Raw genomic sequence first — 17,392 nt, 5'->3', positions numbered from 1 at the left:
CAGCATTGTCTGTGCCGGCGGGCAGTGGCCCTGAAAACGTGATCAGAGGCGGCCAGTGTAGGGCAGGCCCGGCCCGCGCCCTGCGCTCTCGCTGGGGCCAGTGGATTCCTCCCTTTGCCGCCAGTACCACCCTGGTTACAGCTCTGCTCCCCGGCCTCTGTCCGGCCTGCCTCTCCCCTGGTGTCCCTCCTGGCCAGCCGGCCCCGTGGCCCCACTCCTGTCCTCTCAGCCACAGCCTCACAGCCTCACACCTCTCTCATGGTGTGGAGACTCCTAGAATGTTGGGAGCTGCAGGTCTCCAACCCATCACGTCATCCACGAGAATCTGAAGCACGGTGAAGGGCTTCTTGGGATGCTGGCAGCTGGGACAGACAGGTTCCTGACATCTGTTTCCCGTGCCAGAGCTTGTCCTTTTTCCCATCTTTTTCTCCACCCTCTACTGGTAATGAGAACCTGGCTTCCTTCTGAGCCTTCCTTCTGCCCAGCCCTCCCCTCTACTTCTTGGCAAGGTCCAGATTGGATACTTCTGTCCCCAGACAGTGGGACAGAGCCCAGCACCCCTGGTCCTGAAAGTCAGCCCTAGGTGCTTCCATTCTCTGGAGCAAGACTTGGCAAAGGATGGCCCATGGGCCAAATGGGGCCCACTGCCTGTTTTTGTAAATAAAGTTTTATTGGCACTTAGCCACGCCTACCCGCTTGCGTATTGGCTATGGCTGCTTTCACTCTACAGTGGCAGAGCTGGGTACCTACAACAGAGGATGGTTGCCCCCAGAGCCTAAAATGTTTACCATCTGGCCCTTAACAGAAAAAGTTTGCTGGCTCCTGATCTGGAGATTCTGGCTCCTGTCTTCTGCTCTTTTTTTTTTCAAGTGGTAAAATATACATAATGTGAAATCACCATTGTAACCATTTTTAAGTGTGCAGTTCCCTGGCATTAGGAACATTCACAATGTTGTGCCACCACCATCCTGCTGTGCCCTTGTCATCCATGGGATTGCTCTGAGGGGCCCGGGCAGTTGTCTGGGAGCCTCGTCGTCCTGGAGGTTGCAGGGGTGCTTGCAGTCCTGATCTACTGGGGCCACCACCCTCTCTCTCCCTCTGCTCTGTATGGCCTCATCCTCTGCTCCGTCCCCCCACCTAGAAGTCGCCGCTTGTCCTGTCCTCAACAGCCACTGTTTCCTCAGAGCTCCTGCCCCAAGTCTCTATCCTGCAGCCTTTAGCTAGTTCTTAGACCCACCGTTTCCTTCTCTGTAAGGTGAGCAGGATATCTACTTTGCAGGGTTATTGGGAGTTAATGTACCTGCAGGTGTCTAGCCTGGGGCTTGACAAGCAGGAAGTGCCGCATCCCCTTCCCCTGTGCCTTTTCTCCTCCCAGAGCAGCAGCCAACCCTGGGCAGGTTCCACAGAACTCCCCACCCCTGCCCCAGCACCTGAGTCGGACTTCTTAGCGAAGGGAAGGCTCCTGACTCCCCAGGGGTAGTTGGAGATCTCAGGTCAGCCCTGGGTCCTCCACAGCTGCTGTAAGGCCTGGGGAGATGATGCATCTTCTCTGAGCACCAGCTTCTCCATCTGTAAAAGGGATCCGGACCCCCACCCTCTCCGCGTCACAGGCGTTCGTGGGTGCTGCTGAGGGTGAAACAGGAGGTTATGTGGTGGGCACTTGCTCTGCGCGGGGGCAGGGACTAAGGCTGCTCTAACACATTACTAGTGCTGTGAGCTAATCTGGGAGCCAGGCTCCAAGCCTTGGAGGAAAGGCTGGCAGGGAGAGAGGAAAGGGGGAGGGGGAGGAAATGAAACTGTGCAGCAGTCAGAGGTCTGAGACGAGCTGTGTCCCAGCACAGTGCACTGGCCGCCCTCTCCGGCTGCTGTCTCTCTAACTGTCCTCTTTTCATGGGTTCCTGGCCTTTGGTATAGCTCTCTTTTCCCTTCCAAGCCCTCTCCCTGCATCCCACTAGTTCTATCTTCCTCTCTGCCTTCCCACCAGCCATACGGCCACCCCCCAACTCCATGGCACGCGTGCCCTCCCTCTCCTTTTCATCTACTCCGAAGGCTTTACTTTACTTCCTTGTCACCCTAATTGATTGCATTAACCTTTCAGCGTATTGGATTTCCTGGGCATCGTGCAGAGAGCCCTGCGCAATATGCTTATAATCTGAGCCATAATGGACAGTTTGCAGTCAACAAGCCCCTTCTCCCATCTCTGCCATCGGTCCCGTTGACATCTCTCTTGCCCAGGCCACCCCGCGGGCAGGGGTGGGGCAGTGCAGTGGGGCTCGGAGGAAGCAGACACAGCTTAAGCCCACTGTAGAGTTCCCTGCCTCTCCCCTCCTGGCTCCGCCCTGCCTCTGCTTCTCCAAGCTCCTCGGCCCAGGTCCTTCCAGGCCTCTGGGCTTCGTGAGTCCTCTGGGCTCTGTACTCTGCTCCTGGGACTCTGCCTAATGAGTGGCTGACGGGGCCAGCCTTGGATTTAGGGAATAAGAGTCCCCTGGTTCTACCAAATAGTTCTCAGAACAAACCGTCACTCCCCGCTCTTCTGGGAGGCTTTCAGGGAAAGACGATGGTGACCACTTCAGGAGATGGAGGGTTGCAAACAGGAGTCTGAGATCTCTGGGTTCCCCTGGCCCCCTGAGCCAACCGTAGGCCACTGTGGACCTTCTGGAAGCCGGACCCACTCCTAGAAAGGGTGTGGGACCACAAGGGAGACAGAAAGAAGGGGATCTGCTGAAGCCAAGGGAAGAGAGAGACAAAGATCCCCCCCCAGGGCTGGCCATGGGCTTGGGACAGCAGCAGCCTCTCACACTGAGCAAGGAAGTAGGCACTTGGACACCCAGTTTGGGCCCAGTCTACCCCACTGGTCTTGGGATTGTGATTTGGGTACTTGGTGGGTGTTGTCTCAGTCTCTATTTCCCATCTGATATTTGGCAGTAGCTTTGAGCAGACCCACCTGCCTTCATCAAAGGGAGAGAGACGTGATACAAGCAATAGGGCAGTAGGCTGGAGGGAAGCCTGTGCAGGGCAGGATGGCCTGTCAGGAGACTGGCAGGGGGACGGCAGGAGAAAATGAGAGCTGGCTTCTCAGGCTGGTAAGAATGGGCTCCCTCGGGTCGGTTCCCGATAGGCACCTGCTTGTCTAGCAGCAGGAGAAGGAGCCAGCCCATGCCAGCTGCCCGATCCTGGGAGCTCAGCGAGACCTGGCCCGTCATAGGTCCTGCCCGCCCTCAGATGCCCTCAGACATGCAGCCCGGTCTGCCGAGTCTTCATTCACAACAGGATGGATGTCTGGTTGAATACATTAGTGTCAGGCCGGAGGAGCAGGACGGAAGGTCCCCTTAGCCCTGTGGTACTTCCTCTCTCCCGAGCTGGTCTCTCCCCTGCCCTCTGCCTGTCATCTTCTCCTTCTGACCAACCCCCCCGCTTCCTGCCATCACTCCATCACTCCATCACTCCGAAGGGCAAGCTTTGGCAAGAAGGGGCCGGACTAGGCCCTTCCCATCCTCTCCCAGGGATTTTGGGGGTGGGCAGAGGGCGCAGCAGGGAGAAGCCAAGCAGCGAATTAAAGTTTGGTGATTGTCAGTGTCAGGAGAAGCTAAATAACCCTGTAACTAGTATGAAGGTGAATTCACGGTCTGCTGCACATGGAAAATATGAGTGCTCTGTGAGACGGGGAGAGTGAACGGCAGAGTCTGCCTGCCACGGTGGGCAGTCTCCTCTCCAGGGACCCCGGCAGGGAGGCAGGAGGAGGGTCATGCACTCTCCCGTCCCTACCAGAGAGCAGCCGCCTGGGAGCCCCGACTGAATGTAAGGGCAGCTCAGCTGTTTGACAACCTGCTGGCCTGGCCCCAGGGCCCCAGAGCCCCAGGTAGACGTTTGTAAGCACCCAGCAGTATGTACGTTCATGGACCCCAGGCCAACCCATCTGCCCAGATCCATATTAGTCACTAATTGCTAATCCTTATTGAGCGCTTACTCTGTGCCAGCCTATGTACTATGCCCTATGACAATTCTATGCAGTAAGTGCTATTATTATTCCCCACTTGTCCCCATTTTTTATAACCACTTTATTGAGATATAATATACATGCCAAGTGTACAATTCAGTGGTTTTTAGCATATTCACGAGATTGTACAACTATCACCACTGTCTAATTTTAGAATATTTTCATCACCCAGAAAGAAACCCCATACTCATTAGCCGTCACGCTCCATTCCCCTCAACCCCCAGCCTTAGGTAATCACTAATTGTTATTCCCTTTGACGCTAAGACTATGGAGGCTCAGAGAGGATCAGCGACTTGATTAAGGCTGCACAGCCAGTGAGTGATGGAGCTGGGGTTTGAACTGAGGTAGAGGGTCTCCAGGGCTCCGTGAGGGACTGCCTGATGGCCTGGCTGCCCCACTCCCCCAACACACATGCCCTGCCACATGTTTCCAACAGCATGGGCTCAGGCATGTATGAGCACCATCCAGACACGTAGGCCCAGGTGGCGACACGCATCTCTCTCCGTAGGCACACTTGCGATTCCATACAGAAAAATCTCATACCCCTCAAGAGGACAGCCAACCTCCCCTCCCCTTGAACCTTCTCTTCCCCAGCCATGCTCCTGGAAGACAGAGGGTTGGCACAGGAACCAGCAGCAACAAGGGAGCTGAAGTAGCCAGTGAGACGCAGGTGGTTTCAGAAGTTTAAAATGAGAAATCCCCATATCTCCTGTACCCGATAATTGTAGCTGAAATAAAATTGTAACTGAAAACACAGCATTCCAGCACAGGTCCCTGCCCTGTGCCCACAGGGGGCCGTGCCCACTGGGCCAACCTGACTAGCTCAGTTCCCTGAATCACACTTTCTCTGTCTTTTCCTTCCATCTTTCTCTCACTCTCTCCTTTGCCTCTGTCTTTTACCTGCTCACCCTTTTCTTCCCACCTGCCTCTTTCTGCTTCACACTTCCACTTTCCCACCCTAGAACTTTAGAGAGAGAGAGAGAGAGAGAGAGAGAGAGAGAGAGAGAGAGAGAGAGAAGGCTTTTGACCACACTCTTGCATTTGCAAAATTTGGGAATTAATGTGAAACTTACTGCCTCTGATAAGAGATAAATACAAGAGTGAGAGACAAAGGAAAGGTAGACACCAGAGAATGTGTCTGTTGGATTTGGTTTGGGGTTTTTTCCTCCTTCTTCTCTCTCCCTCCAAAGCGGAGGATCCGGCCGGGCCAGTTTGGATATTTATTAAGAAAAAGCCAAAGATAATTAACTTTTTTGTTTTTGTTTTGTTTGCGGGTGCCTCCCCTGCTGGCACTCCTGACTGCCTGGCAAATTAAACCTGCTCCCTGCTCCCTGGGTGCTGGGCTGCCGGCAACTAGGCTGCCGGCTGCCCTGAAGCTGCCAGGCCCATCAGCTAGCTGCCCACCCAGCCACCCACCTTGGGTTTCAGACCTTGAGTCACTTTATGCCACCACTGATGCCGTCTCCCCAGGCTCTTCTGAATCCTAGAGCAGCCTTTAGATCGGGGTAAGTGGTATGGGTTTTGGGGGTGAGAAAGGAGGGTCTCCCATTGGAGTTGTGGCCAGCACTTCCTTAAAAGGAGCTGGGGTGAACAAGTGAGCTCTCCCATGGGGCAGGGGTAGGGCTTCTGGATGATTCAGGGCTGTCGACTTTCCAGAGAGGGTAAGGAGAACAGAGAATGAGCTGGAAGTGCAGGGTGAAGCCAGATTGGGGCCATGTCAGTCTCCAGGAGGGTGGTACACTGCCAGGACCCATGGCCCTTGGGAATGCTCTGGAGAAGACTCAGAGCCATGGAACCATCCCATGATATCTGTCCACCCTTGACACTGGGCTTCGTCCTCCTCCTCCCTCTGACCCAGCCCCGGCCATCTGGGGGCTGACAGGGTGGTTAGAGAGCCGGTGCTTGGGTAAGAAGCTAGCTACCTCTGGTCTGCTGCCCTAGAACCATGCAGAGCCCCGAGGCCAAGCTGTGACCTGAGCCAAGCCCTGTCCATAGACCAAGAAGGTGGCACTTATAGACCTCTTGGTCCGGGACAGAGTTGAGGGCATCTCAGGAGCCAGGATAGCCAGTGAGGAAGGCGGGTCTTCTCCAGGAGCCAGCCCAGTATGAAGCTGCTTTGAGGTTGGAGGTGTGGTTTGCCCCTCTGCTAAATTAATATGCCTCAGCCCCTCCCCTGACAGGGCCATCTCCTCTGCCCCCCTAGCTTCATCCCCAACTGGGCAAGTAGGCAGCGATGTGAGGTCCGTCCAGGTGAGGAACCTGCTTTGAAGCTGGGCATAGAGAGGAGGGCATTTTTCAAGGATTTTGCTGGTCCTTTTTTTTTTTCTATGAAATATAAAGATGTGCAATTTTTTTGGTTTCAATTTAGCATTGGAGAATTTTATAATTTAGTAATTAAAATCTCTGATAGGCTTTAGAAATTGCGGCTAATTGAATTTAATGGGAAGATGATTTTCAATTTTATTTGATTACCAGGACCCCTGGCATCGGTATTTATGGGAAAAAAATGGGAAATGTGCTGTGTGGGCTAAGATGGCATAATTGAATTAGGGATAATCGGATTTCTCCGTCATGAATTTCACTATAATTTTCCTATAATTTTCCATTAGATATCTAGTTTACAAATATTCACAAAGAAATGAAGCTCTTTCGGAATGGAGATTGCTGGCTAACAGGATTACGGGGCCGAGCGTGCGGCTGTGCCAGCCCTATGCTGCCATAATGTAATCCTTGCATCTTCCTTACACTCAGCTCCAGCCTAGCCTCAGCCCCTCACTCTGCACCTGGTGGCTGATCTTCTCTGCCCTTTGTTTCCTTCCTCCCTGTTTACCCCCTGCCCTGACACCCACCCTTCCCTGGCTCACCACCTCTCGTGCCCTGCTGGCAGACGATGCCATCCCCATGCCATGGTGTCTGGGCTCTGCCCTCCATCTCCTCAGTGCTTCCTGGCCACACTTGGCTGGTTCGCACAGCTCTCCCGGACACCCTCCCTCCGTCAGCCTGGGGAGCGCACTCACACACCAGCACACAGACTCCCTCGCAGGTGAGAACACGCTTGTTCACATGCACATACAGTCCTTTGGCCAAGGCTGCTGTGCCCTGGCCCAGTCGCCGCACAGGGAACCAGTTTATTAGGATCCTGGGGTGGGGTGCAGGAACAAAAGGAGCTTTGTTCAAGTTTATGTGAAAGTTACAAATTCAAAATGAGAGCAGATAAAGCATGAGATACCTGGTGTGTAAACAGGCTGGTGAGTGAGAAGGCCCCGGGCTCGGGAGGGAGAGAGAATGAGTGGGCAAACTGGGGTGCCAGGGCACTGGGAGCCAGCGACAGAAGCTTGCCTGGGGAGAGCCGACGGTTTTCCCTGGACACGTGTGAGGGGCCTGGAGGGTGGGATTGCTGTGCAGGTCTCCACTTTTTCTCTCGTGAGTGAGGTGTATACGGAGGAACTGACGGCTCTGAGCCGAGCCTCTAGACCAGGAGGAATTGTGGTATTGTTCGTCCCCTCGAATCCCAGGCACAAATGTCCTCACTGGGGCCTGGCCTCAGGGTCTAAGGAGATGTCACCACATCAGGGTCCTCAAGTCACAAATGGGCCATAGCCTCAGAGATGCCAAGGTTCTGGGCCTCTCCCCTTCATATGAGCACACACCCCAAGAAACAAAGAGACAGAGAAAGAAAGCTGGGGTCCCCTCCATTATGTGGCCTCTGACTCATATCCACGACCTCAATGCGTCAGCCTTCTTCTTAGACCTTCTCAAATCATAACACACCAAGATGGCCTCATTTTCTGTGCCTCTCTGGCCTGTTCTGCCACACGACGTCCCCTCACCTTTGGGCAGGACCTCGTAAATCTGCAGTGGCTGATGGTGGCTATCGTCTTGGCACAGCAGAGGCTCTCTGGGCAGCCCACACCTTCCTCCCCCACTAGCTGCACTTGGGGTCCCTCTGGCTGGCCCTGCCTGCTCTGCCTTCCTTCCAGCTCTCTTTCAGTTTTGTCCCGTCCGCCGTTTCTCTCCTGTCTTTGTCCACCAGAGGCCTCGATTTACCGTGTAGCCAATTCAGTTGGCCTTACCTTGGTAACTGGAAGCCATGTCCTTCCATGCCCTGGCCATCTGCAGAAGCCCAGAAGGGCATTCGGAAGTAGCCAGCAGGCCGTGTGGGTCACATATGCAGGGAGCTCCCCATATGTGCAGACATCTTTCTGTGCACCGAGAAATCACGCTTTTGTCCCTATGTCTTCTGGCTTCCTTCTGCACCCCAGTCGCCCCAGTGGGGAAACACACCAGGATTGGGGTTTGGAATTGACTGCCTGTGGTTACAACCCAAAGCTGCAGACCTTGCTTTGGGGAATCATGGGTGGGAGCACCCAGAGGCATCTGTGTACCCCACAGCAGTCCTGGACACAGAGAGGCCCTCTCTGAGATCCTGTGTGGGGAGCAGAAGCTCATGGTCTTCTCTGCCTAGCTGCCCTTTGCCAGCAATCGTACCAGCCTGTGGGTAGCATGTGGCTTGGTTTGTTTAAGGAGCTCTGCTCCCTTCTTCAGGGTTTTAGGGCCAGGGGACACTCAGTAAAACTTCTGGGCCTCCATCTACTGTTCCTACAAGGAATGGAGCTGGCCTGAAGGTTGGAGGGTTGTGTCGCAACCAGGAATAGGGGTTGCCAAGAAGGCATCATGGAGGGCACTGAAGTCAGGGAGGGATGCTAACCTCCTTGTGAGGCCATTTGAAAGAGCAACCCAAAAAAAGAAGAAAAATAAGGGGGACGTGGGAGAAAGAATAGATTAACTACCTGACTTCTTTGTCCCACGGCTTCCCTGGGCCCCTCCCGTTGCAAAATAGAAATATTGCAAAAATAGGCCAGCAGCACCGTTTTGCTGAATGCTGACGAAAGACCAGAGAAGGTTGGGTCCTGTTCTCTTGCCCTCCGTTAAAGGCAGCGCAGCCTCCCCTGAAACAGGAGAGGGAAGGAGGCAGCAGGGTGAAGGAGGGACAGAGGGGGAGCGAGGAGCTAGTGACAGATCTGGGTACTTCACTAACACCGCTGCCCACATTCCTGTTTGCCTGGCTGCCTCCTTCCTTGAGCCCCCCAGGCCCAATGAGTGATTTAGGTCACTAACATTTAAGGAATGTCAACTTATCTGGCCGAAGCAGGGACGTTTGGGGGCCAAGGCAGAGAAACCCACCAAAGTGCTTTCTCTGGGGGAAAGGGAGGAGGGGCAAGCAGTGGACAGGGTGTCTGGTCCAGCGATGAGCTGGCAGACAGGAAAGGCGGCCGATCTGGGAGGGGAAGGTGGCAGGACACTGGCTCCGTGGTTGACTGGTGCCTGTGCCCTGTCTGCCAGGGCCCTTCACGGGGCACGATAGAGGCAAGACGGCGAGAAGGAAGCCCAAGTGATGGCCGGGATCTGTGGTAGGGACGCTCCGACGAAAGAGGAAAAGCTGCCCTGCCCAGGCGGGGTGAGGGAGGAAGGAGGAGTTGGCTCCCCTCGAGTCTCAGCTGCAGGGCTGGTGGCTGAACTTCATGGCAGGAGGAAGCGAAAAGAAAAGGCCCAGAGCAAGACTGTTCAGCGGCCGAGGGTCGGCCCGGGTGGGAGGGCGACAGGGCCCGTTTTAAAGGCAAATCCAAATCGAAGCGGCAGAAGCCCGGGGGTCCCCGCAGTCCTGGAACCTGGAGCCCGCGCGGTATACGGAGCCGCGCGAGGCCAACGCGCGTGTTTCCCGACACACCCAGCCCCACCGCCCTGAAGTTTTCTTTTCTTCGAACTTAAAAAGCAGCACCACGAACATGAGGAGGTTCGGAGATGAGGGAAAACAAAACCCCTGGTATCCTGGCACCGCGAGTCCGCAGGGGCCAAGGGCAACACGCGGGCGCGCGGCTCGGCGCGCACGACCCCCTGGCGCTCACACCTGCGCCCGCCCGCACGGAAAAGTTTGCGCGGCCGCACACGCCCCAAGCCCGCGGCCAGCCGGCGCCGTCGAGTAGCGTTCGCGAGGCCCGAGCGCAGACAGGAGCGTGCGAGCGCGCGCCCTGGGCGCGGGGGCGCGAGCGCCGGCCGCCGGGCCCTCACCGGCCTCCCCGCTCACGCCCGGCCCCGCCACTGAGTCCCCGCCCCCCTCCTACTAAAGTCTGAGGTTTGGGGGAATCACTGAGCCAATAGGGCCGGCCGCCCGGGCCGGTGCGCTGAGGCCTCGCGCGCGCGCGCACTCGGGAGAGGGGACGCGTGCGAGGGAGCCGGCGGAGGGTGGGGGAGCGCGTGTGAGGGATCGGGCGCGGAATGCGCGCGTCTGTGAAGGAGCGAGCGCAGGGCGCGAGCGCGCGTGGGGGAGCGGGCCCGGGGCGGGCGAGCGCGAGCCCATTCACTCCGGCATCCCGGCGGGCGCGCGCGCGGGCGGGCCGAGCTCTGCTCTTTCACCTGCCGGGGCGGCGCGGGCCTGGCCCGGAGGAGGCGGCGCCGCGGCCGCCCTGCCAATCACCTCGGCGCCTGGCAGCGCCCCCGGCCGCTCCCGCCCGCCTGCTCCCTCCTGCCAAACTGTTACCCTGAGTGTTACCGTCAGGAGCAATGACATCAGGGCTTTAAAACAACTTGTTATTCGGGGAGTAATCAGTTGCAATTAGGCATTAATTAAGTATTATGAAAGTTGATTATTTAAGTGAATTCGGCTTTCGACTCTCCGACTATGGTGAGTACCCGAGTGGGGCGGGGGAGGGCCGGGGGCGCGCCGCGGGGCTCCGACCCCGGCGCGGGGCGGGGGGCGCGGGCGGGGCGGGGGCGGCGGGAACCGCGCCCCGCTGGCGGGCGGGGGCGCCCCTCGGCCTCGCTGGCCGGCCGGGCCCCCCGACCCGGACCGCGTCTATAAATAGTTTCTCTTTTAGTTTAATAAACTCGAGAGCAGAAAGAAGCTGCTCTGAGTGTGCGATGCCGGAGCGTGAGAGCGAGAGGGGAGGGAGGGAAAGTTTCGCTCTCCCTCCCCGGGCCCCCTTAGCATTTCTCCCCCAGTCCCGGGGACTTGTCCGCTCCTGGATGGGGGGTGCGGCGAGCGGAGGGGCGGAGGGGGTGTGGAGTGGGGCACAGAGCGAGAGACTAAACAGATTTTTTTTTTTCTTTCCTCTTCTTTTTTTGGCGATCCTCGAAGAGTTTGGGACCAAAGAGAGGAGAATGGATCTTGGTACAGGTACCGGCCGGTGGGAACCAGGGGAGGCTCTTTCACTTTTCTTTCGGTTCTTTTACGGAAGTTATTATTTTTAGCCCAATGAGGTAGCAGCTGGGTGGGGGGCGGGGGCTGGCCAGGGGAGGGTCCGGTGCCGCCGCGCCTCTCGCCCTGGTTTCTGGATTTCGAGGCTTCGGATGATATTATTGTTATTATTTGTTCCTTGCTTAGTGACTATGACTAATTTGATGCTTGTCATTATGAAAGAACGGAGGGGAGAGGGAGCTGGGGGGCACCCAGAGAGAGGATTTAGGGGTTTTTTGTGGGGGTTTTTGTTCTCCGTGTTTTTTTAATGGCTGTGTTCTTTCTGTGTGTGTGTGTGTGTGTGTGTGTGTGTGTGTGTGTGTGTGTGTGTGTTTCCCTGCAAAGATCTCTGGCTGTGGGGTGTGTGTTTTTATTTTTTTAGTGGGGGGTGGTTTAGTTTTTGAAAGCAGCGTCCTGTTGGGAAAGGTGGTTAGTCTGGTTTCGGGGCGACTGTCTCAAGGTAAAGGAATTTAATTTATTTGGGACAAGGCTGTGTCGGATGATCAAACTGCTTATTATGGCTAATGAGTATTTTTCACCTGAGAATCCGTGGGATGAGGTGGCTGTTATCAGTTCAAAGTGAGGGGCCCAGGACTCTCTCCATCCCCCTGTTTTAGCCCCCACCCTGGGAAGGGGTAGACCAAACAAACTACTACATTTGGACTTCTGGTTCTTGGGGGGGCCTAGGATGGTGGCTAGGCAAAGGTTCCAGATAACATGGTGCTGGCCTGGGACAGAAATTTTGGTGTTTTGTTGGTTTTAATCTAATTTTATTGACTATTTCTCTTCTTTCCCCACCTGGGGTTCCGACCTGAGTCCAGAGTGTGGTTTACCATGAGCTCCTCAGGCTTTATTAGTCCTCTCTATTAAAACCAAAACTTGACCAGGACCTTTAGATCGTAGGCTGACAAAAGCAGCTTCTTCCTAAATGTTTTTGAAAGAAGTCAGTAATAAACAGGTTGATAAGTCATTGAGAATGATCTTTGAACCCTCCTGTTTCATTTATAGAAGGATAAGTGGTATTGGTGGCTATTAGAATTGTTGTGTATAATGAACCCAAGTTCATAGCATTGCCCCTTGGGACCCATGAGCTGACATTTGACCTCCTGATATCAAAGGGAGTGGGCAAAGAGGACAGGAGGGCAGTCCAGGGGAGTCCAGGGTGGGTGACACGGTAGCTGGCTTTGGGAAGGGGATATGGGGTGGGGAGGGGTCATTCACAGAGTTTCAAGACTATGTCCAGCCAGGTGTGGTCTTGGCTTACCTGATGTGGAGGTCCTGAGGACCTCTGTGCCCAAGAAGGATGTGACACCCCCTACTGGGCAAAGCGATGAAGGTGTCTAAGGCCAGTGCTGCCATCCTGCCCCTCCCTGCCCCTCCCTGCCCTCCACTCCCACAGAGAAGCAGCCTGCCCCCACCTCTAATCAGGTGTCTCATCTCCTCCCTCTCCAGCCCCACCCCCTTTCTTCGGAAATAGGGACCCCACCCATCCCAGCTAAGAAGCAGTCCTTATAGATAGGCCTGTAATGCACCACCTCCTACCTGAGGCAGGCGAGCCTCTGCTTATGGGCAGGCACATGGGACCCAACAATTACTCAGCTGGAAGGCGGGCCTTCCTGGTCTTCCTTCTAACCTGGGTGCCAGCTGGAGCTGGTGTCCATCCTCCTGCCCTGCACCAACCAGTCCTTGCCAGTCTGCTGTGGGGACACGACTCCAAAGCCCTTCTGTAGGGTGTCTCCAACTCGAGAGAGGGCCTCCTGGGCCTGTGGGTGGCAGAACCTCCTGTAGCATCTCTCTTGGGCCTTAGGGAGACTCACATCTCCCAACACTCCAGGGACAGGCTTTGGAAACTTTTCCTAGAAGCTAGAAGGGCCCTTGGGGTCAGCTTGTCCCTCTCTAGCTAGAACAGGGCCCTCCCAGCAGGACCCAGGCCTGGACTCTGGCCACTCAGTGAGGGGAGCTCCAGGGTGTCAAAGTTCTGCCTGTTTCCTGGAGGAGTCATCTGGTGATACCATCTCAGCCTTTTCTTTGAACTTGGAAGTTTCACTTAATCTCAGAACTTCAGAAGAAAAGCACTTTTTCCCCTCTTCACAAAAAAAAGGAAGCAGGTGGGAACTCTGAGATCCCCTCTGAGCCGTCTGTGGGCTGTCTCCATGTTCATCTTCCCTTCACCTCTGGAATGTCCTCCTGGGCACAGCCAGGGTCAAGGGCTTCATTTCTGGCCAGGGCTCATTGCAGGTGCAGTGAGGGGCTCTCTTCTTTTGGGGGATGATGGGCAGCTTTTACGGAGGGCCTCTGTAGCACGATACAAGGCCCCAAAGGGCTGCTGGCACCAGGGACCCCATAAGCACTGGAGCATGGACTAACATCACCTCCAGCCTCGGACAGGTCTAGGTCTTGAAGCACTCTGGCCAGAGTTCAGTAGTGGGAAAACCAAGCCTTCTCAGAAGGGGACAGCAGGACCTTAAGACCCTCAGGGGCCATGTGGACCCCTTTTCCCCCACCATAGTTCAGCCAAGGGCTGGATCAATCTGGACGTCTTTAGCAATAAAAAATGCCGATGTCGTCCTAATTCACCAGGCCCCGAGATGACAGCAAATTTACATTTTTTAATTAAACTAGCAGCCAGTTTTTATGAGAGGGGGTTGGGTTATGCAAATCAAATGGTTGTGTACGGAAGATTAGGAGAGTTTGGGAATAAATTCCACAAATGCTAATAAAAAAAAAAAGGAAAGAGAAAGAGAGGGAGGGAGGCAGGAGAGAGAGGAAGAGAGGAGGACATAGTTCCATTAGGCCCTTTTAGAGTGATTTCCCTGGGGGAGGGCGCCAGGAGGGGGAGGGGAGGTGGGAGGAAGCTTTCAGACTCAGGTAAATCCGTCCTGCCCGTCCTGCCGTTGGGAAGCTCCCAGGATTAGGCCCCACTAGGCTGATTCCTAGGCCCTGGACAAAACTGGAGCCTGGGCAATGAAAGTGGCAATGAAACATCAGTAGAGCTTTGAGAAAGAACTTGCCCTTGATTTTCTGGGATCTGGTTATAATTGCCCCACTCTCCCTAGGGGCTGTCCAGGTCTAGAGATATCCATCAGAGGATCCAAGGTAGGCACTGCCAGGTAAAGGACCAGGTAGGCAAGTTGAAAGGGATGGCCAGGGACTGTAGGGGGAGCCGATGAGGGGGTGGCACTGACCACTCCGTACCATGGCTGCAGTCATGTTGTAGAGGTGAATCAGTAGGAATCGCTGAGCCAGGCCTACTGCTTTTCCCCTGGCTTAAGCTCTGCTGGGACTGCAGGCTGAGTCCCCCTTGCATTGCATCCTGGCCCTGGCCTCGGCTGTGGAGGAGGCCAGGAAGGACGGGGTCAAGGGAGCTGAGCCAGTTTGGCTCAGTAGTTGGTTCTTGGAGTGGAATTTCCTAGTAGCCACGCGCTTTAAGGGCACACACTCTCAAGGTAGGAGAAGAAAGGCTGCAGACTTCTTCCAGGTGGTATCTGACCCCAGAGAGCAAAGAACTTAGCTTTCCCAACCCAGCTCCTGTGTGTACCGCCCCGGCCCCTGCTGCCCTGAGTGTCAGCCCACCTGCCGACTCTCAGGGCTTCTGTGAGCCTGCCCATCAAGGCCAGCACCTTGCCAGGAGTGGAGGCTTCTGGGAACCTTACTGGCTGTGGTTACACCTTAAACCCAGTGTGTACTGGGGATTGGGAAGGTCCACAAGCTGTTTCTGGAGGAAGAGATTCCATGCCGGGTTTGGAGCAGAGCAGGTTGCCCTCGATTTTCCTTCCTCAGGCCTTTACTTGGCCAGATCCACCCACCTGACTAGTCTAAGCTGGGGCCAGTCCCTGCAGTCAGGTTGGGCACCGGTTTTGCCAGTCTGCTGTGGTGGGTAGGTGCTTCAGTGCCATCTTGGCACGAGGGAGCAGTCAGAGCCAAGGACAGAATGGGCTGTCTTGGAAATAGCGAGTTTCCTGGTACCATTCAAACAGGCTGGCTGTGACGTTGGCAGGGAAGTAGGATCAGATAACCTTTCCGTCTCTGGCTCTCCGACTCCCAACTTGATGTTACCAGGACCATGCAGTGGGGCAATCTTGGGGGAGGGGTTGAGTGGATGAGGTGAGAAGCCCATCATTTGGACTTTTTCTTTGGAAGAAAACATTTGAAACAGGCAGCTCTGAACTGTGGTGATGTGGCCCCTAGAACCAGAACCGGCACTACTTATAAGACTGCAGAGCAAACCTCAGGATGAAAGGCCCGCGGTAGCATTCCCCTCCAACAGGAGGCAGAAGCAGAGACAGCAGGCAGGTCTAGAAGGATCCTTAGAGGGGCCCCACCCCAGGCCCTCCGCCCCCCTCCACCCCCCCAGGGACCAGCCAGGGAAACCCATTAACTCTCCTCTCCAAGAAGGGTACTGGAGCCGGTGTTAGACTCCGGACACTGCCCATGTTCCCCCATCCCCCACAGCCAGGGAAACTGGCTCAGTTGCAGCTTGGTTTTTTATGATGGAAAAATAAAATAAATGGAGGCACCTTTGGAGGGCTGAGTCACGGCAGCAGCGCCTCCTCATTAAAGCTGCTGCCCCTGGCTCCAGTCCCTGGGCAGGGGATGGGGTGGGGCCGGGAAGGCTTGGGTGCTGGCTCCTCCTGCTCTTAGGCCCTGCCAGGTGGGTGATACGCTTGCCCCGCAGTAGCCTCCTCTGGCTGACCCCCTGTTCCTAGAGGGCTCAGGCTGTGCCTCCCACCCAGCCCCAAGGCTGGCTCTTCAACACTGCCCTCCGTGCGCGGGGTTTTCAACCTTGACCGCCCAGGCTGCGACCACACCTCCTCCTCCTCCTCCTCCTCCTCCTCCTCCTCCTCCTCCTCCTCCTCCTCCTCTTCCTCCTCATCTTCAGGGGGAAGGAAGTCGCTCTCTAGTAATTACAGCCTGTGGGCCCCCAAGGCCAGCAGCAGCTGTTCCGGGGTAGCTGGGCCCGGGTATGGCGGGAGGAGGAGAAGGGGGGCTGGTGGCCCCCGTGTGCAGAGGCGACCACACTGCTTCACTTGGGTTGATTGTGAAAGGCGGCCACTTGGTGGTCCCGCGTTCACCCCTCTGGCTACCTGACCACAGCATAGCGCCCTCACACTCCAGATTCGTCAGGACATGTTGTCTCCTGTGGGGGAAGAGACCCCATGCAGGTCGTGAGGGCTGCAGTTCAGTAAACATTCTGCACACCCGCTGTAGGAGCTACAGAAATAAAGACCACCTAGTCCTTCCCAGGTTTCCGGGGCCTACCTGGTGGAGGGAGGCAGGTGTGAGCATCCGTCACAGCGGGCAGAGGAGCACAGGGGCCGAGACCAGGGAGCTCTGTGAGGGAGAGGTAACTTGGAACGTGCTGAAGGAGGGAAGGTATTGGGACAGATGGAGATAGCGGAGGTGTTCCTGGGACCCACACCTCCTAGACTGCTCCCCAGTCTACCCTCGCTCTTGCCTTGCGCTCCTCACCTGCCCTGACAGCAGAACTCGTACTTCCCATGGGGCAGCCACAGTTTCCTGTGCTTGTTGCCCCGGCTGCCCAGCTTCCTGATGCCAGGCCTTCGTGCCTACCTTTCTTGCCCCCTCCTCCTTTGCAGCCTCACACCCAGGTGGCCCTGAAAAGAGAGAAGAGGCTGCCTGGGGGCCTGCCCCTCTGAGGATCTGTCTGGTTATGCCCATGACATTGGTGTGTCAGGACAGCACTCAGACTTCTGTTCCCTGGCCCCACAAGGCCAAGGCCAGGACCCCTGCTTTCTTCTGCTACTGCTGCTCACAATGCACCATTAGAGTTAGCTGTGCGTTGGCATCTCCTCCCAGTGCTGGTCTCACGCCTTCCCACGCTTAGTGCTGGTGGGATTGATGGATTGACGTCCCGCTTCAACAAGTGCTTGCCCATCTTCTTAGTGGGGGCAGAAACGGGGGAGGGGGCCTGGGATTAGGGATGAGATGAAAGGAGCAAAGGGCATAAAGATAAACATAGGCATTGGGAGGGGCCTCCGAATTATCTACTACCCGTGACCGTGGCTTGGGGCTGGGAGGGTCTGGAGTGTGAGGTCAGACTTGACACATGAAGTCTGTGGCCCAGTGGGGGACAGGAGGAGAGCAGTAGCCAGTGGGTGGTGCGGGGCTCTACTTCCCTGTTGTCCATCTCTAGCTCCCCC

General features: G+C 56.0%; 1 protein-coding gene across 6 annotated transcripts in view; it reads left to right on the top strand.

The window, feature by feature from the left end:
• The window catches only part of CASZ1 (castor zinc finger 1), a 150,191-nt gene that overhangs the window by 83,301 nt on the left and 49,498 nt on the right, over nucleotides 1-17,392 (top strand). For 4 of the 6 annotated variants that reach the window (XM_074334061.2, XM_088790113.1, XM_019746785.3 and 1 more), the window contains one exon: nucleotides 11,133-11,171. In XM_074334061.2, the coding sequence (XP_074190162.2) occupies nucleotides 11,156-11,171 (16 nt within the window). In that variant the 5' untranslated portion in view covers nucleotides 11,133-11,155. Of the gene's footprint in view, nucleotides 1-10,242; nucleotides 10,680-11,132; nucleotides 11,172-17,392 lie in introns of those variants that run through there. The other 2 variants (XM_074334060.2, XM_088790115.1) reach the window with 2 other exon arrangements.

Source organism: Rhinolophus sinicus, chromosome 14 (assembly GCF_057876585.1).
Source record: "Rhinolophus sinicus isolate RSI-liver-muscle chromosome 14, RSI-T2T, whole genome shotgun sequence".
NCBI classification, from domain to species: Eukaryota; Metazoa; Chordata; class Mammalia; order Chiroptera; family Rhinolophidae; genus Rhinolophus; species Rhinolophus sinicus.
This window is presented reverse-complemented; position numbering and strand designations above follow the sequence as displayed.